A 26,620-nucleotide genomic window follows, 5' to 3' on the forward strand; every position below is an offset into this window, starting at 1 on the left:
ACTCCCACGTCTCGTGTCCTTGAGCTGTACCTTGGCAACTTGTGGTTGTGCCAAGATGCCATCAGATCTACTTAGGGAAGACACCATTTGTCCACCAGAAGCTGAAATACTTTCTGGTGAAGTGACCATTCTCCTGGATGTACATCGTGATGGCTTAGGAAGTCTGCTTCCCAGTTCAGGACTCCGGGATAAACACTGCCGATATGGCTGGGATATTTTCTCCGCTCAGGTCAGAATGCGGGACACTTCCCTTAGTGCTGCCTGACTTCGAGTGCCTCTTTGGCGGTTTATGTAGGCCACTGTGGTGGCGTTGTCTGACTGGACTTGCATGGGTTTTCCATGAAGTATGAGCCTTGCTTGCTGCAGAGCCCTTAGAACCGCCCTGAGTTCCAATATGTTTATTGGAAGCACAGACTCCTCTATTGTCCACCTTCCTTGGAAGGGGTGTGAACATGTCACTGCACCAACCCCGGGGACAGGCGTCCGTTGTCAACAGGACCCACTCCGGGATCCAAAAAGGGCAGCCCTTGGTGAGGTGAACTGTGTGTAGCCACCAAGTCAGAGACAGATGCACCTCCGGAGACAGTACCAATGTCTGGGTTCGTATCAGACGTGGAGATCCGTCCCATCTGGAAAGGATCAGTGTCTGTAGAGGTCGGGAATGAAACTGCCCAAACTCCACCATGTCAAATGTCAACACAATGGAGCCCAGTAATTGCATTGCCGAGTGAATTGACACCCGGCAACTGTGTAAGTAGCTGCGAACCCGCTGCTGTAGTGTGGTTATCTTATCCCTGGTTAAGAAAATCCTTTGTTGTTGAGAATCCAACAATGCCCCAAGATGTAGCATCCTCTGTGAGGGCGTCAGCAAGGGCTTCTTCCAGTTGATCAACCAACCGTGGCTTTGTAGTACTGTTCTTGTCAGCTGTAGATGCTGAAGTAGTAAATCCAGAGACCTGGCTAACAACAGCAGGTCGTCCAGGTAGGGCAACAGGGGGATCCCCTGCAGCCCCAGTTGGGCCCTGGGTGCCGTAGACAGTCTGAACGGCAGGCCTGAAACTGGAAGTGTTGTTGTAACACCGCGAACCTGAGGTACCTCTGGTGAGCCGAGGCTATCGGGACATGCAGGTATGCATCTTGAATGTCCAGAGACACCATAAAATCCCCAGGTTCCATAGCCAGTATAATTGACCGCATGGTTTCCATTTTGTACCGAGGCACTCGGAGAAACTTGTTCAGGGACTTGAGGTTTAGGATAGGCCTGTATGTACCATTCGGTTTTCGAACCAAAAAGAGGGTGGAATAATACCCCATTGCCCTCTGGGGAGTAGGTACCGGAACTATAACTCCCTGCAGGAGCATAGATCGTATAACCTTCTGCAGTTTCAATTCCTTTTCCTGATCCCTCTGAAGTCCCGTAGGGAAGAATTGATGAGGAGGTCTGCTCTGGAAGGAAAGGGCGTACCCTTGAAAGACCACTTCCCTTACCCAAGTGTCTGCTGTGATATGCCACCAACAGTGGGCGAACTGAAGAAGTCGGCCTCCCACCTTGGGATCCCCCAAGGAGAGGCCCGCCCCGTCAGGGTTTAGAGTCAGGCTTGGCAGCTGGGTGCCTGGCACTCCAAGGCTGTTTCTTGGGCTTTGTGACCTTCTTAGTTTCTGGGAAAGAACTGAACCTTGGCCTTACTCTGAGGACGAAAAGTCCGAAAGGACTGAGTTCCTGACCCCGACGGCATTGGGGCCGAGGCTAAGCAGGCCGACTTGGCAGCAGCCAAAGTGTCCACGATTTTGTCCATATCTGGTCCAAATAAGACCAGGCCATGAAAGGGTAAGCCTTCTAATCCCTTCTTAGACTCAGCATTTGCTCTCCAAGATCGCAACCAAAGAGAGTGTCTAGCTAATACTGCAGCCGATGAAATGCGAAATGTCAGGAGACTAACATCCAAAGCAGCTACATTCACATATGTAGCCGAGTCTCTGAGGAAACCTACCAGTTCAATTTGTTCACTGGTAGCCTCTACAGGTAAGGACACCTCCAAGGCATTAGCCCAACGTTCCATGGCCCAGGCCACCCAGCATATAGCCATAGCTGGCCTAGCAACCCCCCAACCCCCTTCCGAGAGGGAATAAATGGACTTTAGGCATACCTCCACTTTTCTGTCCGTAACATCTTTTGATGATGACATGGACGGCATAGGAAGTGTTGCACTTTTGACAAGGCGCGTAATATGGGAATCCACCTGAGGAGTTTCCCATTTAGAGAAAGACCTTTCCTCAAATGGATAATGGGCCTCCAACCTTCTCTGTGGTTGAACTCTCCTGCTTGGAGTTTTCCAGGCTTCCTCCAGATGCTCAACTAGCTAATTCGACAGAGGAAAAGCTGTCGCTGAGCTCTTAACTTCCTTAAAGAAAGCATGCTTGAATTTGGCTGCTGCCGTATCCTCATCCCCAATATCCATTGCCACATGGAGCGCCCGAATGAGTCCATGTACATAAATTTTGGACTTTGTCTCCGCCTCTTTTTCAGGGGGCTCTGTATCAGATAAGTCCTGAATTTCCCCATCATCAGTCGACACGTCATCATGTTAGTAAGTGGACTGGGACAACAGTACCTCCTTCCTAGCGGTACGCTGGAAGGACTTCCCCCTGTATCACCTCCATCAGGTTTTGCACCGTATTGGAGAGAGCATTAACCCATACAGGTTCAGGTGATGCCTGGTAGGGAGAAGGTTGTAAAGGCATATTATGAGCCACAACCAACTGTCGGGGAATTCCCTGTAACCTAGATGGCATAACTACCTGTGGAGCCACTTGAGGTGCAACAAGCCAACCCATCAGGGTAGTTAGTGCTTGTGCAAAACAAGCCCAGGGTGGCTCTTGAGAAGAGCTGGGCCCAGCAGGAAGTCCTGCATTTCTGGTACACAGGATACACAATCCTCCCACAATAATCTCTCCCTCCTTTATTCCAGTCAAACACCTGTTGCAGGACTGTGTGAGGGGAATATCAGCTTGTCCAGAATCACTGCCAGACATGATGAATGTAGGTGTCAACTCCTCAGCTCAATAACAACCAAACTGTGAAGCAAACTAACCCCTGAGCAGCACTGTCACCGCAAGGGCTAGAGAAACAGAAGTACAGGAATAGTTAAAATGGCTGACATAGAAAAGAATACAGTCAGACCGCGCTAGCAACAGACATATACAATGCCAGGAAAACATGCACTACTGTCTAGCAGGAATAGTACTACATACAGTGACCTGCTTGGAGGATAGGTATGCAGGGGGACCCAGGCTCGGCAGCTCCCGGTGAGACCAGCGTTTTTAGTACATAAAATGGCCGCCGGAGGCCTCATAGGGGGCGTGCCTGAGGGAGGAGAGCTGTCTGCAACCGCCAGACTGCTGTGGAAAGGCACGCAGAGCAGCGGGGGAGGGGTCAGCTGTGCCTTACAGGGATGGCCCGCTCCCCTGGCATGCTGTTAACCCCAAGGATGCCACAACCTCCGCACGCTGTGGCCCCCTTTTCCTGGTGGTCTAGTGTCAGAGCAGGCACAGTGCCTGTTGACACGCGCAGCCCATCCCAGGGACCCCCACCCTGGGAAGTAACAGGAACTGTGCATCAGCGGGCGCCCGCAGCGGACGCCCATTGCTTACCCGAAACGTCCTCCGTGCTGTCCGGCCACAGTTCTGTGCGTCTGGGGGCTTTTGCTAGTCAAAACCCCCAGACACCCGCCACGATCCCTGGTGCCGTGCCAGCGTCTCGACGCCAGCGGGGTGTCGGAGTGGCAGCATGGGCGTCCTCCAGACAGTCCATGCTGACCACTCTGAAGAAGAAAACTATTTAGAGGGGCTGTTCACGCAGCCCCCCTTGCAGTGACCCGACTCCGTGCCGAGCACATACGAAACTGAGGTGCCTTGGCATGGGGGCGGGGTATAGGAGAGGGACCTGGTGCATCCTGGGAGCACAAATTTAACCGTTGCGGTGCTCGACGACTTATGTATTCAGCCTATACCCCAAGGTCTCCTGTGGAGCCCTATGGACCCTGCAGTTGAAATGTCTTATTAACGAAAATCTGATTACTAGAACTATGCCATAAGAGTAGTTTAATGCCTTATACTTTAGAAGAGTTTCAAAAAGCTAGTTCAGACCTAAAATCACTCCTAAATGGGGTTAAAAAGGCTTTCAGGATAGGTAGGAACTGGCATTATTGCTGAGGAAATAAACAGGGTAACTTAATGCAGGAATTTCACAGGTTTGGATGCCTCTCTAATTTTAAAATCAATTATAGCAAGTTCATTGCCCTTAATATTTCTGCGTCTGCAGGGGTCCTCTCTGCTATAAGTTCAGCATTTCCTTTTCAATGGCATCCATCTCATATTAAACATTTGGGAATTCTCCTTCCCAGGTGCCTTAGTGGTGTGTTCTCTCTAGACCACGCTCCTCTAGCCCATACGCTCCTCAAGGATTTAGATAAGTGGCTGCTGCAGCATTTTTCTTGGTAGGGGGGCATTAACATTAAAAAAATGAATGTCCACCCTCGGCTTTTGACCTGTTGCAAACAACCCCAGTAGGACACTCTCCCTGTTTTCATTCTGAAGTCCACGCCCATATACGTAATTTTGTTTGGGGAGGGGGGGTGGGGGGCTCGGTTTGAACATGAGGTGCTTTTTAGATGGAGTGGTCGAGGAGGCAAACAATTGCCCATGATATCTACATATTACCAGACTGTCACCTTGACCAGAATCTTGGAATGGACAAGTAACTCTGGGGGGAAGCAATGGGTGGAATTAGAGTCCGTCATCTAATCTTCATTTAAGCACACTAGAGGTAATGGAGACTCTATATAAAGTACTCACGAGATGGTATCAATGCCCGGTAATCCTCCACAAGAATTTCCCCCTGGTGTCTCCTCTCTGCTGGAGATATCATAGTGAAACAGGTACGATGAATCATATCTGGTGCGACTGCACTCTGATGCCTTGGCCTCAGAGATTTTGGGTTACTTTGTTCCTCATAGCCCTGATTTTTGGTTGCTTTCTCACACATCTATCCCAATTTCTAAACACAAAAAGCCCTACTAAAACATTTAAACAATGCTGCTAGGGTAGTTCTGCCTGTCCGCTGGTGCTCACAGATACCCCCTTCAACATGGAATTTGTGCTAACACTTTGGCTTTTATATGGGCATGGACGATATATTTTATTCTGCTCCTGAGAATCATTCAGAGTTTGTGGCCCTGTGGTTCAGTAGGATTGAATTTAAAATCATCTGACTCTTACAAGGCCCTTATCCTTAATGCAGGATTTACTATTATGTTTGTTAGGATGGTACTCCTTACTTTCTAACTGGAAGTTGAATGAAGCTCACTCCCCTTTATTGACCTGGTATCTGCACAATTTCTCTTCAACATATCTGATTCATTTTCTTGTTTATCTTTTTGTTTTTCTTTCTTTTTTCTCTGTTTGTAGTTTTGGGGTATAGGATTGTATAGTTAAATATAGGTATGATATTTGTAACTGGATTAAAATTGGCTGTTTTCATTTATTTTTCCAGTTCTGGACCTCTATCTACGATTTACTTGCGTTCAGTTTGCTGTGTCCATGTTATTGTATGTCTACTTTGTACTCTTTATTGTACAATGTGTTGTATGTGACAATTAAATATTTTTCTTTTACAAATAAAGAATTTATAAAAAAAAAAACATTTTATAAAATTACCTTCAGGCTGTGTATATAAGGTGTATATGAAACAAAAAAACATTCTGTGTTTAGACTTGGGGCCTATTCCCAAGGTATCTCACTATGGTATAGAAATAGCCCAAAATACCTACCTCTCCGACCAATCCTTCTCCGCTTCCTCTCATGACTCCACTTTCCCCCCACAGCCTCTTACAGTAGGTGTTCCCCCCCAAGGTTCTGTTCTTGGACCTCTCCTATTCTCCCTCTATATGTCCTCTCTTGGTGAGCTTATAGGCTCTTTTGACCTCCATTATCATCTCTATGCTGATGATACTTAGATCTACCTTTCCTCTCCTGATCTCTCTCCCTCTCTACTGACTCGTATCTCCAATTGTCTCTCTGCTAGCTCTTCCTGGATGTCCCAGAGATTTCTTAAACTTAACATGTCCAAGACTGAGCTGATAGTCTTCCCACCCTCCCAGATAACCTCACTCCCCACTATTTCTTTGTAAATTGATGGCACAACTATCTCATCTAGCCCCATAGTGTGCTCTTTGAATTATCCTGGACTCATCCCTCTCCTTTAAACCACATATCCAGGACCTCTCGCAGTCCTGTTGTTTCCATCTCAAAAATATTTCCAAGATCAGACCCTATCTCACCTAGGATACTACTAAAACCCTCATACACTTGCAAGTCATCTCCAGATTGGACTACTGTAACCTCCTCCTATCTGGCCTCCCCTCTCCAGCCTGTCCTCAATGCTGCTGCTCGTTTCATCTTCCTCTCCAAACGCTCTACATCTGCCTCCCTCTCTTACAAGCCCTCGACTGGCTCCCCTTCACTTTCAGAACCCAATTCATGGTTCTCACACTCGCTTACAAAATCCTCACCCAATCTTCTCCCATTTACATCTCTGCTCTCATCTCTCTTCACTCTACCCTCTTCGCTCAACTAACGCAAACCGCCTTTCATGCCAACTGATTACTTCCTCCCACTCCAGTCTCCAAGATTTTGCCCGTGTTTCTCCTCTCCTTTGGAACTCTCTCCCTCTCCCCATCAGACTCTCTACAATCATTCAAACGGTCTCTCAAGATCCACTACTTCATTAAAGCCTTCCAGCTCTCATCCTAACTTGCTACTACATGTTCCTAACTCCCCGTCTGCCCCACCTGTGTCACACCTGTTTGTATGCTCCTCCCTTTCAGAATTAAGCTCTTACGAGCAGGGCCCTCTACCCTCTTGTGCTTCTCCCTACTTTACTTTCATATACTTCTTAATTCCCACTAGGGCACCTAACAATTGGTTGTTTATGCTCTGCTGCTTATGTGGGTGTTATGGTAGTTAATGTAGCAATGTATATTATCCATGTCCTGCATTGTATTGTACTGTAAGTCACTGGTCACCTATTTCTTTATGTACTGTGTAAGGCGCTGCGGAAAACTTGTGGCGCCATATAAATAAATAATAAAATATGAATAAATCCCATATCCAAAATAATTCTGGTTCCAAGCATTTTGGATATGGGAAAATGCTCATCAAGGTAAATCAAATAAATTGGGTGCTGCAAATATCAGTATAGGAGAACTTCTAGTCACCAGAAGAAAGTTGTTTTCATATAATTTATTCATCCAAGTACCCTATCCAATAACAAATCAGTCGATAGCTCAGTCCCTGAACAACTGTAGCAAGACCACTCACTGGCATAGTTACCAACCTTTCGGCTGCCTCCTCCGGGTAAATCTCGGCGGAGGTGGGCGTGTCTAGGGGCAGCAATGAGCAGGACTTTGCGGAGGGCAGGCCTAGGGGGCGTGATGACGCAATGTGTCATTGTAGCCTCACCCCCTGCTATGCAATGCCGAGATTACCTACATTGAAGAGCAGGGGGCGGAGCTTCGATGACACGATTCAACGCAAATCGCATCATCGGCAGTCTGTGCTGCCCTCTTTACCGGGGAAGTGGGAGGCTGCGGCTGGATAGCCTCAGCCTCCGGGAGATTAGTCCACTTTTCCAGGGAGGCCGGGAGTGCCACACGATTTTCTTGAGCCTCCGGGCCATTCAGGAAGGGAAGGCAAGTATGCTCACGTACCACTCTTTTGAGAAACAGTCTTGTTATAATTAAGGGTCCTTAACCTTTTAACGGCTAAAAGGTACTTTCAGAGCCAGATTAGAGGGGACAAAGGAGGCAAACGCACGGCATCTATTCACTGTGAGGGGAGACCATGGGGGAAGGCCATCAGTAAGTGCTCCAGCAACAGTAGGCAATAAGTGCCCAGTATTAAGTTTCACGAGGACACACCCCATCCCCTGGTGGTCACGTCCCCTTCTCGGGAGTGCGCTAGCCAAAGGGAAGCCCTGCCCTGTCCCTGGTCTGGCGTGAACACTAGTATGTGTATTTGTTCATCAGTGATGTGCGATCATGTGAGGCAGAGCCTTTCCCGTCAAACTTAAATATACTCCACAGTTTTTGCTATACAAATAAAAAAAATGTAAATAATATATTAGAAATACCTTTTGTATTCTAATCATTTTTATAGTCAAAACTCTGGAGTAAAAAGTGTATGGCAGGTGAGGCACTGCCTCCCCTGTCTACCTTTTCCGCACATCTCTGAGCAAAACACACCAAATTTCCAGCACTATATACTGCTGCACCTTTGTATAATACCCACATGGATCCTCCGGTTCATATATGTATCTGTAAATCTGGCTCGGATACTAGCCAGTGTCTCCCCAGGTACTTACCTCACCGCACGTCACTGACGTTTATTACACTATACGGGACAGTGTGTGTGTGACTGTACACATGTATTTGTATGTGTATTACTGTATGTGTGTAACTGTATATATGTATGTTTATATCTGAATGTACTGTGTGACTGTTACTGTACAGTATATATCAGTTTGACTGTATATATCTGTGTGACGATGTATGTATGCAACCATCATGATTGATGGGACAGTTCTGTTTTTTTGAGCACTGTTTCACCTATGCGCTGGAGGAAATGAGGAAAAAGAGAACACTTGCACTTGCTGTGTGCGTGAGGCCTGACGCAAACTAGAAATGGGATTCAACCATTGATGGTTAACTACCAATAGTTGATGGTCTTGCTATTGATGGTGGAGATCCAATGGACCATCGATGGCACAGAGCCCTGCAATTTTTTCTCTTACTCCCCGGCTGGGACACGGATCCTAGCACCACCCTCTGATGCAACCAAAGAACCATGCCCCCACCTCTGAATGGCACTCTGCCCAGTAAGTAATAAAGCAGGGATAAGCAGCAGTGGGCAAAACAATCAATGGTTCCCCGTTGATTGTTTTATATCATCAATGGTTACCGCACCAATGGCCATCCCTAGGGCAGCCCTGGAGAAGCTATGTGCGCATGCCCCCAGCGTGAAGTAAAATGGGAACATGTGTTGCCACGCCCCGTTCATGTGCACGTCAAAGGCTTGTGCACTATGATCTGATCCTCGCATCCCAAATGTTGGTCTTTACAGCCCCCCAGTCTTCAGTACCCCGGCCCTCTAAAGCAGGAATGGGGAACCTCAGGCCCGGGGGCCATATAATAATCATTTGGTCAGGCCCTAGGAGCTTTATTCTGCTAGCCTCATCTAGCTAGCAGGGTACCTAGAATGTCACCCTGCATCCAGAATCTATGCAGCAATGCCACCTAGATCATCCTTAGGGCGTTTCAGATGGTTAGACCACTGACCTTACAGCTCCCCGGAGCATCCTCAGGATGCTCCGGGCATTGCTGTAATCACCGGCGATTGTGGCCCCGCCGCTGTGTGACATCACACGGAGGGGCCGTGGCCTGCACCGGCTCCGTAAATAATATTTTATAAATCAAAATGGCCCTCAGCAGAAAAAAGGTTCCCCACACCTGCTCTAAAGCCTTAATCCAGCTCAGGGTACTTTGTAATTTCATGTTAAGAAATATTTTGACATTTTCTTATGCATTGAGTTCACATGGAACATTTTTTCTCTTTTCTATTGCACATATTATTAAAAAAAAGCAAATCATTTTGGGAAAATATGACTTTAGTAGCAAATTTTGATAAAAAATCATTTAAAGTGATCTTATATATGGAACCAGTCATAAATGGGAAATATTATTAACCACTTGCCTGGCATGGTCGTAATTTTCTGACCACACCAGGCAGTTATCTGTTCTGGACGTAAAAGTAAAAATTTTTTGGGAAAAAAAAAATCATCTGTTAAGTGGTTAAATGCAATTTGACTGTATTAGTGACACCAAAGGAGAAACATACAAAATCCAGTTTGGAATGTTGAGTGAATGCAAGCAACAGGAATGGGATGAAAAAGCTCCTGGCTAAAAGAATGGACCCCAAACTGTCACTGACATTAGTGATACAGTAAATTTGGTGTGCCTGAGAGAATACCACTGGCTTCAACAATGCTAATTTATAAATGGGCAGAGATATGGGATAACCAGATAACATGTAATTTATTTTATCAAAACGCAGTTTAAAAATACTACACAAATTAACTTATGGGCGAAATTCAATTAGCTGCGATAAGCCGATTTTTCGAAAAATAAATAGCATAGCGTGATCAGTATTCGCCCGATAAGTCGTTAGCCGTGGTTTTCACAGGTGCGAATTTCTCATAGTATTTTACACAAATTTATTTTCACCACCACTTGAGCAGGTGATAAGTTGATAATTTGGCCAATAATGACGTATCAGTTTTTGGGTGAAAATGTGCAAAATGCAGGAAAATGGGTTAATTGATGTGGGATAGGTATATGGGGGTGCTATGAGTGGGACAGGGGTTTTTAAGATTACATATGGGTGTTAAAGATGTATTTTTAAGGTTTTTAAAAGTGGCTTAAAATGACACAAATATACACTTATAGGCATTTTTATGCAGCCCCAATTTAAATAGAACATTTATTTTGCCAAAAAAAACACTTTCTTTCTATCATTATTTGACTGTTTTAGAAAAATGCATATAACAGCCATTTGACCAAATTAATAAAACATTTATTAGGGCCACTAATACACTTCTATACTGTTATCCTATATCACATTTTTTGTGGTTATTGCCAAATTTCACCATTTTCACGTGAATGTCGCAACGTGAGTTTTGCAATTGAACTGTACGAAAAACAGAAGCATACATAGACGCGGTAAGTTAAATTATAGTGTGATCGGTGCAAAAACTTAACGAGCGACAAGTTTTTGCTTTATTGCGGCTACCTGAAGTCTCTCCTCAGTATTGTACAGATGTGTCCAGCGACATCTTTGCCACTGATGAGGCAAACGTGCGCACGCATCGCGGCATGTGACTTGCTGCGCACATGTACAATACAGTACACTAGGCCACGGCAGCATTCACACCATGCAATCCTATGACGACCTGCAGCATGCGTGTCGGTGCGTCGGCAAAGATGTAGCAGGACACATCTGTATATGGCAGTTATTTATAGTACAGTAGCTATAAAAAGACAAAAATTATACTAAATCACTAACCTGGATTTCAGTAACTCTGGTAAAACTTTTACGTAAATCTTAAGTACTTCTTCTGGTAAACAAGTTTTGCTGTAGCTGCCTATCTGGCTGCATATTGTAGAAATGCCCATCTGTTGGGAATGATGAGCCATTTCCACCCCTCTTTGCAAGACTCCATTAAATATAAGGGTATATAATTTCCATTTAATTACTGCATTTCCTTTTTGGATTAGGTGACAAATGTGTTCAGCAATTTGCAAACTCAGTAAAGGATCATCGCCAAAAACAGGTTCACAATAAGCTTCCAAAGAATCCCATTTCCACATCATGTCTTCTGAGCCACTGCTTGGTAAAACGCCTTGAAACCTGCACACATCAGTTAGTGAAGTTGAGTCAGCTTTGCCATGTATTGTATCCTGCAATTCTGCTAAATGATCACCATCCATAACACATATGTTGCAAGACACTTGTTTAACAGTAGGGGTATTTTCACCTCCACCCAACTGATCCAATAAAAGATTTGCAAGGATAGCTTGGATTTGGTGTCGCACATGTTTTAAAGCTGGCTGCTTAAAAGCATAAAGAAGGGGTGTGATAACAGATGCAGGATCCATGCAACAGCAAATTCCAACATTCTGGATATCTAAGAGAATCTGTAGGCATGTAGCATTCTCTGATGCACGCTGAAGTAAATGCAAGCATTGATGTGCACACACTGCGATACAGCAACTCCTTTCAGGATAGTGGACCTCTCCACATACATCTTCTTCAAAAGGATTCTTGAAGATTTGACTTTTGAACAGTGAAACTGGAAGCCCTGAAAGGTCTCTGTGATGATGCATAAAGTGTGAGAATTCACATCGCCGATGCCTTTTTCTCGTACACATTGACTGATGGAGCTGCTCAGATTTAACTTTTTTTATCACACTGATTATTTTTGTTACACTACTGATAAGTATTAATACATGTTCAGCAGCCTGAGAATACAGATTTTTATATTGCAGACCAATAGATTCCATTTGAAGGATTGCGTTTTCAAAAAGATCAAATCCACTATGCTGTATAAACTCATGCAAAAGTTCAATAGTTTGACTGAAATAAAGAGGGTTCGGTGCTGCACTCTTAAGACATGATAATATGATGTGCAAAACACCTTCGAGGAGTTCAGGTATCAAAAAAGCTTCATGTTGATAACTTAGTAATTTGAATTGGTCACCAACGTCTTGCGCTAAATGCTGTTGGTGTAAGTCTGACTTTTTATTTAAGTATGATTTATATTTCAAAGCTGTTCTTAACAAATTAGTAAGATTTTTTCGAAGATTATCAGGCATATCAACCTTGCTACTAATGTCTACAGACAGAAGGCATAAGACGGTACGGAACAGCATCCTCTGCACTAAGGCAACAGGCTCCTCAGTCCAACCTGTTGACAGTGTTCCCCTCACAGGTGCATAGCAATCACCAAAACCTGAAAGATATTCTATTAACGCTGGAATGACAGAAACAGAAAGTGAAGAACTATGGTTTAAAGTTATATCAAATCTGCAAACTTTTTCGAGCAAAGACAACAATATTTGACAAAGATCAAAAGGGGAGGTTGTCTTATTTTTCATAGAGCCCATTTCTTGCAAAGGATTAGTCTCACAATACCAGATATCTACATTTGGTTTACCGTCCTCCTTCTGCAGTGCTGGACTTTTGTCAGTAATGCCAGACTCCTGGACATTGCTTACAGAAGGTGGTTTTAAAAGTTGTGGATGTCTATGCTTAACTGATGATGAGGACTTGTCATCCAAGGTTGCTTCTGAGTCTGATGAAGACAGCAGCTTTTTTTCAACCTTTAAAGAATGGGGTATGTTTTTGGATTGACGTCTTGATTTATAGGGCAGGGAGTTGACATTTAATGTATGTAAACTTTCCAACAGGGAAGTCCCTTCACCATCAGTCTTTTTCTGAAGTTTTGGCAGACTTTCTTTGGCAGAAGTGGTTTCCAGTTCAACCAAACATGGATTTAACTCTGAGAAAACAATGAAAATTGCAATGAATATGCGATATTAAAATGCTTTCCACCCATTTCATTTTATTTAATGATATCATTGCATGCTTAAAGGAACGCTAAACATTTGAATACAAGTTGAGTATACAGTGCAACCGAAAAGTATTCACAGCGCTTCACTTTTTCCACATGTTAATAAGTATTCACAGCCTTATTCATGAAGCTCAAAATTGAGTTCAGGTGAATCCTGGTTCCACTAATCCTCCTTAAGATATTCCTACAGCTTAACTGGAGTCTACCTGTGGTAAATTCAGTTGATTGGACATGATTTTGAAAGGCATACACCTGTCTATATAAGGTCCCACACTTGGCAGTGCATGTCAGAGCACAAACCAAGCATGAAGTCCAAGGAATTGTCTGTAGACCTCCGAGACAGGATTGTCTCAAGGCACAAATCTGGGGAAGGGTACAGAAAAATATCTGCTGCTTTGAAGGTCCCAATGAGCACAGTGGCCTCAATCATCTGTAAAATAAGAGATATGATAAGAACTTACCCTTGTTATCTCTATTTGTACGAAATCCATAGGGTTCCACAGGATTCCTTGACGTCAGGCATCGGACACCACAGAGTTACATTTTCAACCTCCCAGGATGCACTGTTCATTGAGGTGGAACTAGATACCACCTTAGGTAGGAACCCAGGGCAAGTGCGCAGCACTGCCCTGTCCCTATGAAAAATTAGGAATGGGGGGGGTGAAAGACACGAAAGGGCCCCCAAATCTGACACGCTTCTGGCTGAGGCAATGGCCAGAAGAAACACAGTCTTAGCTGTGAGCCATTTTAAATCCACTGAGCCCAGTGGTTCAAATGGCGGTCCTTGGAGAGCCCTAAGGAGCCACAGGTGGAACAAAGGGAGGCTGTATGCGAAGTACACCTTGCATAAAAGTGTGGACATCAGGAAGTGTGGCAATCCTACGCTGAAACCACACAGAGGGCGGAAACCTGTACCTTCAGTGAAGCAAGGCGAAGACCGTGATCTAAACCCTGCTTGTAGGAAAGCCAAAATCCTGGATATCCTAAAAACCTGAGGATCATAGCCTCTAGGTCGACACCATTCAAAGAAAGTATGCCACACTCGGTGGTAAATTCTTGCAGAAGCCGGCTTCCGAGCTCTGAGCATGGTGTTAACAACAGAGCTGGAAAAACCCCTGGACCTCAAGAGGGCAATCTCAACAGCCACGCCATCAAAGACAGACAGCACAGGTCTGGGTGATGGCAAGGACCTTGAGACAACAGGTCCGGACGGAGAGGCAACCGCATCGGAGCGTCTATGGATAGGCTCCTGAGATCTGAGTACCAGTGCCGTCTGGAGCCATCAGCAGGAGATTGCCGCCTTCTTGATTGAATTTGCGAATCACTGGAGGAAGAAGGGAGAACGGAGGGAAGAGGTACATAAACTGGAAGGTCCACTGGACCGACAGCGCGTCTACCAGAAGTGCCTCTGTGTCTCTTGTTCTTCACCCATACACAGGAAGCTTGTTGTGTCGGGAGACCATGAGGTCTATCTCTGGATGGCCCAACTTGTTCACCAGTAGCTGAAACACCTCCTGGTGAAGAGACCACTCTACTGGATGCACGTCTTGATGGCTGAGAAAGTCTGCTTCCCATTTGAGGACTCCTGGTATGAACACTGCTGAGATGGCAGGATAGATTGCCTTCCGCCCAAGCTAGAATGCGGGCACCTCTGTCAAGACCGCCTGACTGCGGGTTCCTCCTTGGCTGTTTATGTAAGCCACCATGGTGGCGTTGTCCAACTGCACCTGCACGGGCTTTCCGTGGAGGACATGTCTTGCTTGTTGGAGAGCTTTGAATACTGCCCTTAGTTCCAAGATGTTGATTGGAAGCGCACTGCTCCCCAACCTCGAAGACTGGCGTCCGACGTCAGAAGGACACAGTCCGCAATCCAAAAGGGGCGCCCCCTGTTCAGGTGAGTACCTGCCACCAGGCTAACGACAGACGTACCTCCGGTGACAGCACCATTGTCTGTCTCTATATCCAGTGGGGCAACCCATTCCATTTGGAGAGGATCAACTTCTGCAGAGATCTGGAGTGAAACTGGGCAAATTCCACCATGTCGAACATCGACACCATGGATCCCAGTAACCTCATCCGCCGAGTGAATAGACACCCGGCGACTCTGCAGGTAACTGCGTACTTTTGCCTGTAATGCAGAGATCTTTTCCTCCGTCACAAAGATCATCTGATGTTGGGAGTCCAACAGGGCTCAGAGATGGAGCATCCTCTGTGATGGCACCGGGGATGACTTCTTTATTTATCAGCCAGCCGTGAGCCTGCAACACAGAGACTGTCAATTGCAGATGGCGCTGAAGGATCTCTTGAGACCATGCCCACAGCAGAAGGTCGTCCAGATAGGGCATCAAGCGGACCCCCTGCATCCGCAGGTAGGCTGCCATGACTTTGGCAAACACTCGAGGCGCAGTGGCCAGACCAAAGGGCGGTGCCTGAAATTGGAAGTGTTGGTCTCCTACTGCAAACCCGAGGAAACACTGGTGTGCTGAGACAATGAGAATATGCAGGTAAGCATCCTGAATATATAGCGACACCATAAAATCCACAGGCTCCATCGCAGGGTCTCCAACCTGAACAGAGGAACCCTCAAGAATTTGTTGATTGATTTGAGGTTGAGGATGGGCCTTTACGACCCATTGGGTTTCTGTACCAGAAAAAAATTGGAGTAATACCCCGATCCTCTCTGGGACAACGGGACCGGCACTATAACTCCAGCCTGGAGCATAGAGTGGATCACCTTCCAGAATTCCCGGGCCTCGTCTTTGTCTGACTGAAGGCCCGTGGTGAAAAACCGCCTGGAAAGGTCTCCGCCGGAAGGAGAGGGCGTACCCCTGAGAGACCACTTCTCTTACCCAAGTGTCTACGGTTGTGAGACACCAACACTGGGCGAACTGAAGAAGCCGACCTCCCACTTTGGGGTCCCCCATGGGGAGGCCCGTCCAGTCAGGTTGAGGACTTATCGTCCGACTTGGGAGTTGGACGTCTTGTAGACTGCCTGTCTAGCAAAGGAGTGCACTTTATCCTTTCGGCCCTATAGGGCCCAGAATAAGTTCAAAGTACCAGAACCTGATGGGACTGTCGACGATGGTAGACACGCAGACTTAGCTGCTGCCAGAGTGGCCACAATTTTGTCCAGATCAGGGACAAACAGGACCTGTCCATTAAAGGGCAAGTATTCCACCCCTTTTTGGAATCGGAGTCTGCTTTCAAAGAACGCAACCAGAGGGTGCGGCGCGCAGCCACTGCTGCTGAGGAGATTCTGGAAGTGAGGAGCCCTATATTTAAGGCTGCCTCATTAATGTACGTAGCCGAGTCTCTGAGGTTACCAACTAACTCCACCTGCTCAGATGACGAGTCAGAATCTAGAGACATCTCCAAGCTATCAGCCCAACGCTCCATGACCCTGGCAACCCAGCACACGGCCATTGCCGGTCTGGATGCCCCCCACTCCGCAAGGGAATAAATGGATTTCAGGCATATTTCCACCTTGCGATCCGTAGCATCCTTTAAGTAGGACATGGTGGGCATTGTAGCACTCCTCCACTAGGCATGTGAATCCACCTGTGGAGGGGTTTCCCCATTTGGAAAAATAATTATCCGCAAAGGGGTATGCAAAAGCCAAACATTTTTGAGGCTGGTACAGCCTACCTGGATTTTTCCACGCCTCCTCTAAACGATCCACTTACTGACCAGATAAGAGGGAATATGGTGGCATCACCACTAATATCCTTAAAGAAAGCATATTTAGATTTGGCCACTGAGGGATAGTCATCTGTAATAACCAAGGCCGCACGGACTGCCCGTATAAAGCCAGGTATATATATTTTAGACTTGGACTCCACCTCCTTAGTACAAGGGAGCTCCTGGTCTGAGGGGTCAAAAATCTCTCCGTCAGACGTCATGTCATCCTTATCATAATGAGCTGTCTGAGACATTAAAGGCCGCTTAGCAGGCCGCAATGATTACTCCCCCTGTAAAACGTCTGTCAGGTGCTGTACAGGACTGTGTTACCGGTGGGTACCCTCCGCGGCCCCCTTGAATACGGCCAAAGTCCAGGTAATCCAAGGTCACTGCTAGCTGTGACCCCAGATACCTACCATCATCCCCAGATCAGTACCGGCGTTCTGGTCCGGCAGGGTGTAAGAGCGACAGCATGGACGTCAGTACTGACTGTCCATGCTGTACAGCTCATTTGTGCAGCCACAGCTGCTTGAAGAAAACTTCAGGGGCCATTATAGCCCCAATCTGCTTGCAAGTGATCAGACTCCTGGCCAGACACCAACGAAACAGATGCCTTGGCTCGGGGGCGGGGTATAGGAGAGGGACCCCAGTGCATCCTGGGAGGATGAAAATTTAACTCTGTGGTGTCCGATGCCTGACGTCATCACCAATACCCCAAGGTATCCTGTGGATCCCCTATGGACCCTGATGTAGAAAATAACTTATTATTGGATAGTTGCATCAAAGCTACAATTGTATAAGGTCTACAATCACAACCAGGAATAGAGGAGATTCTGTAGAACATCTTTAAAAAGGGGTTGGTATTTCCAACGTAATCAGAACCCCAGTGCGATGATTTATGGTGGCTTAGGTCAATGGGGGTCATTCAGACCCGATCACAAGCTCCGATGTGCTCGCAACCGGGTCGATGGGTAGCCCTGCCCATGCGTAGCGGCCACACTGCGCGTGCGCAAGCCCCGAAGCGAGAGAGAAACTCTCTCGCTCCGGAGCTCGCTACAAAAGAGGTAGCTGTCGATGTTGATTGACAGCTCGCCCCTTTTTGTAGGTGGGCTGGTTTACAAAATGGAGGTGTTTCTTAAGGAACGCCTACCGTTTTGTTGGGGGCGGCCGCATTGACATAGTCAGTGAAGTCAGTGGGGAGCTTCCTGCTCCATCAGAGCAGAAAGCTCCCTGGGGCTTGCGAGTGCAGAGACCCAACCTTAGGGTCTGGTCGCAAGCCCCGATGGTCGCGATGGTGATCACCATCGCGACCATCACCCTGGTCACTAGCTAAGCTGTGGGTGGTAACCCACAGCTTAGCTTGCGACCAGGAGGCCGCACCAAAAAAAAAAAAAGAAGCACCCGCCCTCATTCAAAGAGCGATCGCTACTTGTGACCGCCTCTGAATGAGGTCCAATGTTCTTAGTTCATATATACTGAGGTGGGAGCAAAAAAAAAAAAAAAAGGTAGAAAGAAAAAGAAATACAATAGTGTAGATTGTATGCAGTATATGTGATAGTCTTACATGTGCAAATATCGGAAATCATTTTCTTTTATGATGTGATAAGCACACCTTGGACAATTTCATGATGTGATAAGCACACCTTGGATAATTTCACATGTTTGTCCGCCAGTGGTTATTAATACATCAAGTAAACAGTGTAAAAATTGCCTCTCTCTCTCTCCAGTTAACGTTGATTTTTATAGACCATGGATGCCCAGCAGACAGAGAATATAAAATGAATGTACACTGCTCACTTTTTGGCCTAATCTAGGCGCGTGTGGGTGCAGCCTATGACGGTGTGGGGTCTAAAGGTATAATCACAATGGGTCACTTATAGGACATTCATATCCTTAAATCAGTGGTTACCAAACGGTGTGGGACAATTGCAGGGGTGCCTCAGGTTGGTCCAGCACCAAATCAAATTATTTATGGTCAATGTAATGTAAATATTTGAACAAACAGAAGCACAAACTTGTCCACCACCACATAACTAACCCTAAGGATGACAGGTCACCACAATTTACATAATTTTTCTCTCAATAAAAAACTTTTGGCTCAGGGGTGCCGTGAAAACAATGCTGACACTCTAGGGTGCCGTGATTCAAATAAGTTTGGGCACCACTGCCTTAAATCATTTATTCAGCTGTGGAATGCCTACCATTTACCCAATATTTTTTTTCATAGATACTAGCAGCTTGGACATGCCTTATAAGTTCAATTCCCTGATGGGCCTCCCCCCATTCAAATCTCTCCTTTGAAGTAATTTGTCCTTCCTTGTTATGCTGTCTCTGGTTCACGTTACAGTCAAACTTCGCTACAGCTACATGTTTAATAGTATCTGGAACAGGTGGCTTGAATCCAGTTATGTTCGTCCTCATGCTTAGCTATGATCGGTATGGGGGTTCAACATGCAGGTCCAGTACCGCTTTCTGTTGGGAGTTGCAATATGCCCCTTGTTGACATGTGTTTGGGTTGTTGTATGCTTATTGTTTCTGTACAGTTGTGATCGGAGAGCCTCATCTTCCAAGATGGTGCGACCAATGCCAACATAGCAGTTGGACAGTGCAGCCTTTTCTTTCCCCTTTAATTGTGTTTATACTTAAATTTTTTTATTTATTTTCTTTTTTTTTGTTAATTACATTTCTATGTGATTATCCATACTGGTACAGCCGTGCCCTTGTATTAAGGCTGAATAAAAAAAAAAAAAAGAATTCTCCCATAGAGAATTCCTGAGAGAGGGGGGCCTAAGGGTCTACACTTCAAAAGCTATTGGACTACCAAGCTGAAAAGAACTGTCGCTCGGCATGCCAAATTTCAGGACAAAAAAATATTAAATGATTTGGGAGTAAACTAAAGTTTAATCGGTCACTTTTTTTCGGCCACTTTCAGTTAGGACCACGTTTCTGCTGTAATCTATGGGGGATTTTTGGGAAGGCATAAATCAGGGTAGAGGGCGAATTTAGACTTGGGGTTTGTTTCATTATATAGCTCTTGTTCCAGTGTAGGGCCTTTTGGGGTTCAGGTAATTAAATACTGTAACTTTCTCAAACTATTAGCTCACAAATGCCCCATTATATAGATAGGGAGCTTCAACTTGTTGCGCAGTCTCAGCAGGTGTCCTCCAGCCACCTGAGGGCATACTGTGTACTGTGGGCATTCACAGCGTGGGACCCAGCGGAGGTAGCAGGCGTTAGTTGCGGCACGAACCTGGCTTTGGTGCTGGCGTTAGCGGCGGGGTACAGCGGCAGTGCTGGCTGTGGGACACGGCAGCGGTGCAGTTAGCGGCAGGCCTGGATAGGAGAGGATCCAGTCCCTGCCAGCCATTCTGCAGAGTTCGGCAGCGGTGCCCATTTAAAAAAAAAATGTGCAATTTCGGAAATTCAAAGATGGCTGCCGCAAGGCAATCACGGCTCGCGATGTCATCGCCTCACCCCCTTGGCTGGTTTACATAAGCCAGCGCAAGGCAGCGGCATGGCAGTCAGCCTGCGGGGAGGGAGCAGTGAAGAGCTCCCGAAGAAAGAAGACGCCAGAAGTCTTAGTGGGCGACGGCCATGTAAAAGAGCTCAAAGGCAGCTGCCCACTAGGTGAAGAGGACATCGGAAGCCATGGGAAGGTGGCAGCCGCGTAAAAGAGCCAATTGGCTGCCACTCCCCAGGTGAAGACACCAGTAGTCCTGGGGCGGCAGCGGTTCCGTAAAAAAAAAGCTTAAAGGCTGCCGCCCCCAGGTGTAGATGCAGTAAAATAAACTTTTTAAATATTAAAGTGCATTGTGTTTATTTTAATATTTTCTTTTACAGGTAGCCTACAGGTGCCAGCAGGCCCGTAATGCCCTGCATGCTGGTACTTTTAGTTCTCCAAGTACCAGTATGTGAGGGAGTTTTGCTGGGACCTGTGGTTCACCTGCAAAGGACATTATTTTTTTACACTACACTTTACACAATCAACCCGGCTCCCGCCGCCCAGGCGTGCCAGGGATAGACCCGGGCTTTCAGCCTAGGCCTGGGGTGCCCTGGAGAGGGGGACCACTTTATTGGGGGAGTCCCCTTGGCTAGTGGTCAGGGGTAATGCTTTGGCTGGGGGACACTGTGAAAGGGATACCCTGGCTGTGGCATTATCCCCTCACTATACAGAGCTTGGTGCTGGTTACAAATAATACAGGGGACCCCTACTCTTTTTGTCCCCTGTATTTCCAAAACCAGCTTGGCTGAACCCAGTGCTGGTTGTGCCAAATACAGGGGATCTCTATGCTTTTTGTCACCTGCATTTTCACAACCAGGACCGGCAGTGAAAAGCCCAGGGCTGGTTGTGCTTTGGGTGGAAGGGCCACATCCTTTTATTTTTTTAAATTTTACACATACAGTATTCAATTTTTACCACAGATGCATGGATAAGTCCATGCATCTGTGTCTTATCGATTTTAATTTCTCAAATGCATGCCCAGCACCAATGAGCGACTCTGCCGCCCGCTGATGTCACTGCTCCGCACGCCCGCTCCTGCCAATGCCCCTCACACCTGCAGCCCGCCCCTGCAGCAGTCTCTCCCTCTGCACCCCCAAAATACCTCCTGTGTGCTGTCCCCTCCTCCACTCGGAATATTGTACCATTTTGTTGCCCTTATTCTGTCTGTGGTTATATCCATTTTGACTGTGTTGATGTATGAATTATTTTTTTTTATGTATGGAAAGTCCTTACTTGTGCAAAAGTTTTGGTAGTTACTGTGTGGGTTGTTTGGGGGGCTTTTTGTTTGTGTTTGCTCTGTCAAACTAATAAAAATTGATCAGTTCAAAAAACTTAAAAAATAGTGTTTTTTTATTTTGTTTTCTAACCACTATCAAGAAATACTTTGTGATTCTTGCTTTGGCATTAATCCACCTTTCCAACATAGCAAAAATCCTGATTCCACACATTGGATATCATAATACATTATGCATTTGAAAATTAGAATGCATTTTTATTTATTTTGAATCTTTTTGAATTGAACGCATAAGATTTGTAAGAATGACATTGAAAGCCCAACAAGACATAACATTTTGAAATGTAAGGCGACACCTGTGATTATTGATGCAAAGACAGGGGAGATATGTACATTGAAACCTCCAATATCTGGAATTTTAAGGCTTTCTGTAGTATAGGGTGTTACTGGCTGGTGATCAGAAATAACTAATGAGGGGGCACAATTTCTGAAATAGGGGATGCCCTTCTTTCAAAAGAGGAAACCCTTAAGTTTACTGATGCCATGATGAGTTATTCACCCAACCCTAGGCTTCATTATGAATTCTGCAGTGCAGGCAGGGGCGTATCTATAATGGGTGCAGTACTTTATACTTACCTATCCAAGGTCCCACGTCAGCCGGAGTAATGCGGCCATTTTCCTTGCGCTTTGCACATGCGCAGTAGGGAAAATCACCTGGAAAATGGTTGTCGCGCCATTTTCCCGGGTCTGGGGGCACAGACTAGTGTCTACTGCTGCTGTCAGATACTGGCAGCCGCCATGGAGAGAAGAGGGGGCCCCGAACGGGGAATGCACATAGTCCCCCACCTCTCTTAATACAGGGTGCACTCTGTTAATCATACATGCTCACCAGAGAATAGCTTTTCAGGGGACACAATTTGAAAGAGGAGGCTCTCCTTTTTAAAACAAGGGTACCAATGAGTCTGTGGACACAAGAATGGAAGAGAAACAGGACTTTTATGGCTTTTGAAAATGTCTGTATTGCAGATCCAGGAGTGGGTGGGGATTAATAATATAATCACTCCCCGGGTGCAATGACGACACAAGGCCTCTCATTCTCTAGACTACCAGTGACATCAACTATTAACAGCGGGACTTTTAAGGTGCGTACACACTAGACCATTTTTTTTTTTAACGATTTACCAGACTCTGCGGCGCAAGCTCCTGTGGCGTCATCAGCTGCATAATCAGGTTGGCCCTACATGCAGGCCACCCTGACGTGCGGCTGACGACCCCATTCAACAGGATGCGGCAGGGGCCAACATATCAGGCAGTCTGGCGCTGGATCGTATGGTGCGTATGGGCTGCCCAATATGTTGGCCCATCAGCAAGGGGGTCGCCGGTCGGATCGCTTTATACCCATGTCGTCTAGTGTTGACGCAGCTTTAGGCGAGTCTTCCTCATTTCAGCTCCTGCAGTGCTTAGGATGAATCTCACTCACACTTAGTAGTGAAGAAGTTAATAGAGTTGGCTGTGTTTAGATGTCTTTTATTCTATTGATGTCAATGGATATTTCCCCTGGGTTCTAGATTTCAAATGACTGGCTTCCACATCCTTCTTTAATCTGTAAACCCCTACTCTGAGTGGACTCCTCCTAAACATGGATAGCACTATGGCTGCGATTAATTGGTTCCATTTTCAATTGGGTAACTTGCTTTATCATCTATTACATAATGTCAAATGTTCCAAATGGAAACATTTACCTTCTAGTTAATATTCTGGTAAAAGCTTAGTACCAAGGAAGGAAAGAGGCTGCTTAGAAAATGCACGCATAAAACCATATATGGAAGCAAACAATTTGTTTCGGTGAAAAAAGTATTATAATAAAAACTGAACTATTATAGGAATGAAATTAGTCAAAGTCAGAGAACACTGATGAACGTTGAAGTAAAAAAAGATAAGAATTCTATAGTCCAGATAATAGAATTTTACAAACAAAAGAAAAAAAACAAAAAAAAAAAACTTGACTGAAAAGTGCTCCAATTTAAAAAATGTCCACAAAGATGGCAAAACGAATAATTTTATTATTATGAGTTCACCTCTGGTCATTTCTTCATCCACTGGAATCTTCCACACCAATGGCAGAAGAGACAAAATGAGAGTAATCAGTTCCTCTCGACATGTTAGATCCTGTATTAAAAACAAAAATACAATTTATTGAAATAAAGAATTTAAAGTGTTAATTTTGGAGAATCAAATGGCTATTCTGAAAACAAAGATAAATTAAAAAAAAAAAAAATCTAGTCACAAAACTAAGGTTTTTGCAAATTTTGAGCCGAAATATGCGTATCATAAACATCATCTCCTTAACGCCAAAACCAATGTGAAAACTAAACATAACAAGAACTTGTACACTCTGTAAAACTAGACCCAAATCATATGAAAATGACAGACATCTGCCTGTATTGTATTGTATATGGACAGCATAACTACCAAATGTCACTTGTTTGGAGCAAATTCACTCCTCACAGACACCCACCCAGAACTGGTCATGTTTACAGGAGCTCTTCAGGCATGCAAAGGTGACTATATATATTGAATTTGGTCCATAATTATCCTGTTTCCGCACACAGAAATCCTAAAAGCATGAGTTGAGCTCAGCATGAGGACAGAATTTGGGAAACAATGGTTTTGGGTTATAGTTCATGTTTTTGAATAAAAATCACTTATCACCCAAAATATGTTCCTCCTTTAGGTCTGATGTAGTGAATCTACACAAATAAATGGTCTCCAAAGATTTGTCTTGATGACTCCTAAATCAGTATTAACTCATTTATTTTCTTATTTGACCAATTCAGAGAGTTATACAAAACAGGTTGCAAGAAAATATATACCTCATTCACATTACATTACATCATATACTTTGTGGGTTTAAGTGCTTTAGTGATTTTGTAATGGATTTAGCTTTTTTTTGTTCTACTTTGTATCTGACAGACTGCTTAAGTGTGTGGAGTATGTAAGCACGTGAACTACAGTATTATACGCATCAAGACTTAAATTTGCACCTATTGCTATCAGATGTGTAGTGTTCACTCTAGCTCCGGCGGCAGGCAGGGCGCCGGAGCTAGAGAGGGCAACTTTGTGCGCGTCTGAAAAGCGGGCGTGGCCATAAAAGGGGGCGTGTCTATAAGACGCGCCCCCTTTTTCATCATACTAGGGGGCGTGCCCGGCACTTACGGACACGCTGGGCAGCCCCCAAGCGCTGCAGACAGGGAGAATACGCAAGGCGCATTCTCCGGCGGTGACGGGGTCACTGCACATTTCTCCACCCGCGGGACACTGCACCCCGCGGGTGAAGACGGCACCCGCAGGCTGTGAGGGCAGGGTGCTTCTTCTGGAGGGCAGGGTGCTTTTTGCCCCCTAGAGGGAACGCTAGACGTGTTGGGAGCCATGGGACACAAATACTGTTGTACACAACAGGATAGTGTTTCATTAAGTGAATGTTTAACCCTAGGCATAGGAATTTTAAGCAAATGCCTAGGGGCATTTCACCACGGCTCTGCACCAGTGCCATAGTGATGGCGCCACCGGCCTGGGCGGTGACTACCGGCTCCCCATCCGCAGCTACCGCGATCAGAGCTTGATTCCAATCGGACAGTGCAGCAGTCTGAATGAACTTCAGCACATGTGCAGAAGCGCATTCTTGCTACAAGTAAGGTGGCCGTGAATGATGGCTCGGGGAGTCCTTGTTATCAAGGTAACCATGCTCTGGCTGTGACTGCAATTCTCCCAGCAGCTTCCATCAGCAGCATCCCCAGGACTCAGTCAGCACCCGCCAATCCATGGGAGGGGACGGGGCTACACAAACTGGGAGAGCGTGGAACAATCAGGATATAGAATCACCCATCACATGAGGATCGCATCCTGGAGCCAGGGGCCACCTGGCAGCCTCTATCGCCCATAGGTTCTATCTGTGAAAAAATGATGCTAGGCCAGTCACCGTGCAGTGGGGAGTCAGGGGTGATGGTTACAGCCCATAGAAATGAGTTTTACTTACTTAACAATTTTGCAGAAATGTATAGATTGAAACAATAAATTTACTGTCTATAATATTAAAATGTGAAAATAAACTTATTAATTTTATTAGTGGCAAGAACTATCCTTTGTTCTGTATAGCACAGGGGTTCTTAACAAGAGCACCTTTAACCCTTGGGTCAGTCAAGCTGGGATGGACAAATTGCCCCAAATAGTTTCATACAAAGTTGTTGTTACTAGTACAAATGTGTGTTCAGTACTATCAGAACAGTTTGATAGATATATATATTTTTGTGGTGGGATTATCATGGGGGGGGGGGGGTGTGTGTGTTATATGTATTGGCGGTGGGATAATCTGCAAGAAAGCAGCAAGCAAAATCTTGCCCCAAAACCAAATTGGTTATGGCTGAATCTGCAGTGGCTGATCAAGGGGGGGGGGGACTCGGCGGTTTTACCCTTCAAGCCTGCAGACAGACTCTGGATGCAGTGAATAATTGCAATCATACACAACACTGACTGTACAAGAAATCAGGTGAGTGAGAGGGTTTGGTAATCGAATTGTGATATTTAACGTTTTATTTTTTTTAAACTACCAGTCTAATTAACCCTCTGCAACTATGCGTATATGTATGTCAGATAGCATTGGTAATGCTAAACAAAAAAAAAAAATTACTGTTTTAAAAATATACTAATCACTGTAGTTTGTTGTATTTTTTTGCACGTGCATGTGTGTGCGCGCGCGTGTGTAAGAGGGGATCCTTTAGTGTGGCATTTGCTGGAAACGAGCGCATTGTCTAAGCATTACGTGACACAATGTGTTGCATGGATAACTATATGGGCTGTCACTGTGTTTTGGGGATCAAAGGGCTGTGTGTGGTATGGGCTCCTGTGACATTAGGTTGTACAGGTTGAGTCTCCCATATCCAAATATTCCGTAATACGGAATTAT

At 45.5% G+C, this 26,620-nt stretch overlaps 1 protein-coding gene across 1 annotated transcript in view; it reads right to left on the reverse strand.

Moving 5' to 3' along the window:
* Window positions 1–26,620, reverse strand: part of LYST (lysosomal trafficking regulator) — a 507,705-nt gene that overhangs the window by 441,695 nt on the left and 39,390 nt on the right. The window contains exons 3-4 of the mRNA XM_088481579.1: window positions 23,736–23,826; window positions 11,176–13,171 (exon numbers count right to left, since the gene is read on the reverse strand). Coding sequence (XP_088337705.1) covers window positions 11,176–13,171; window positions 23,736–23,826 — 2,087 coding nt within the window. The remainder of the gene's footprint in view (window positions 1–11,175; window positions 13,172–23,735; window positions 23,827–26,620) is intronic.

Source organism: Taudactylus pleione, unplaced genomic scaffold (assembly GCF_031769625.1).
Source record: "Taudactylus pleione unplaced genomic scaffold, aTauple2 ptg000275l, whole genome shotgun sequence".
Taxonomy (NCBI): Eukaryota; Metazoa; Chordata; class Amphibia; order Anura; family Myobatrachidae; genus Taudactylus; species Taudactylus pleione.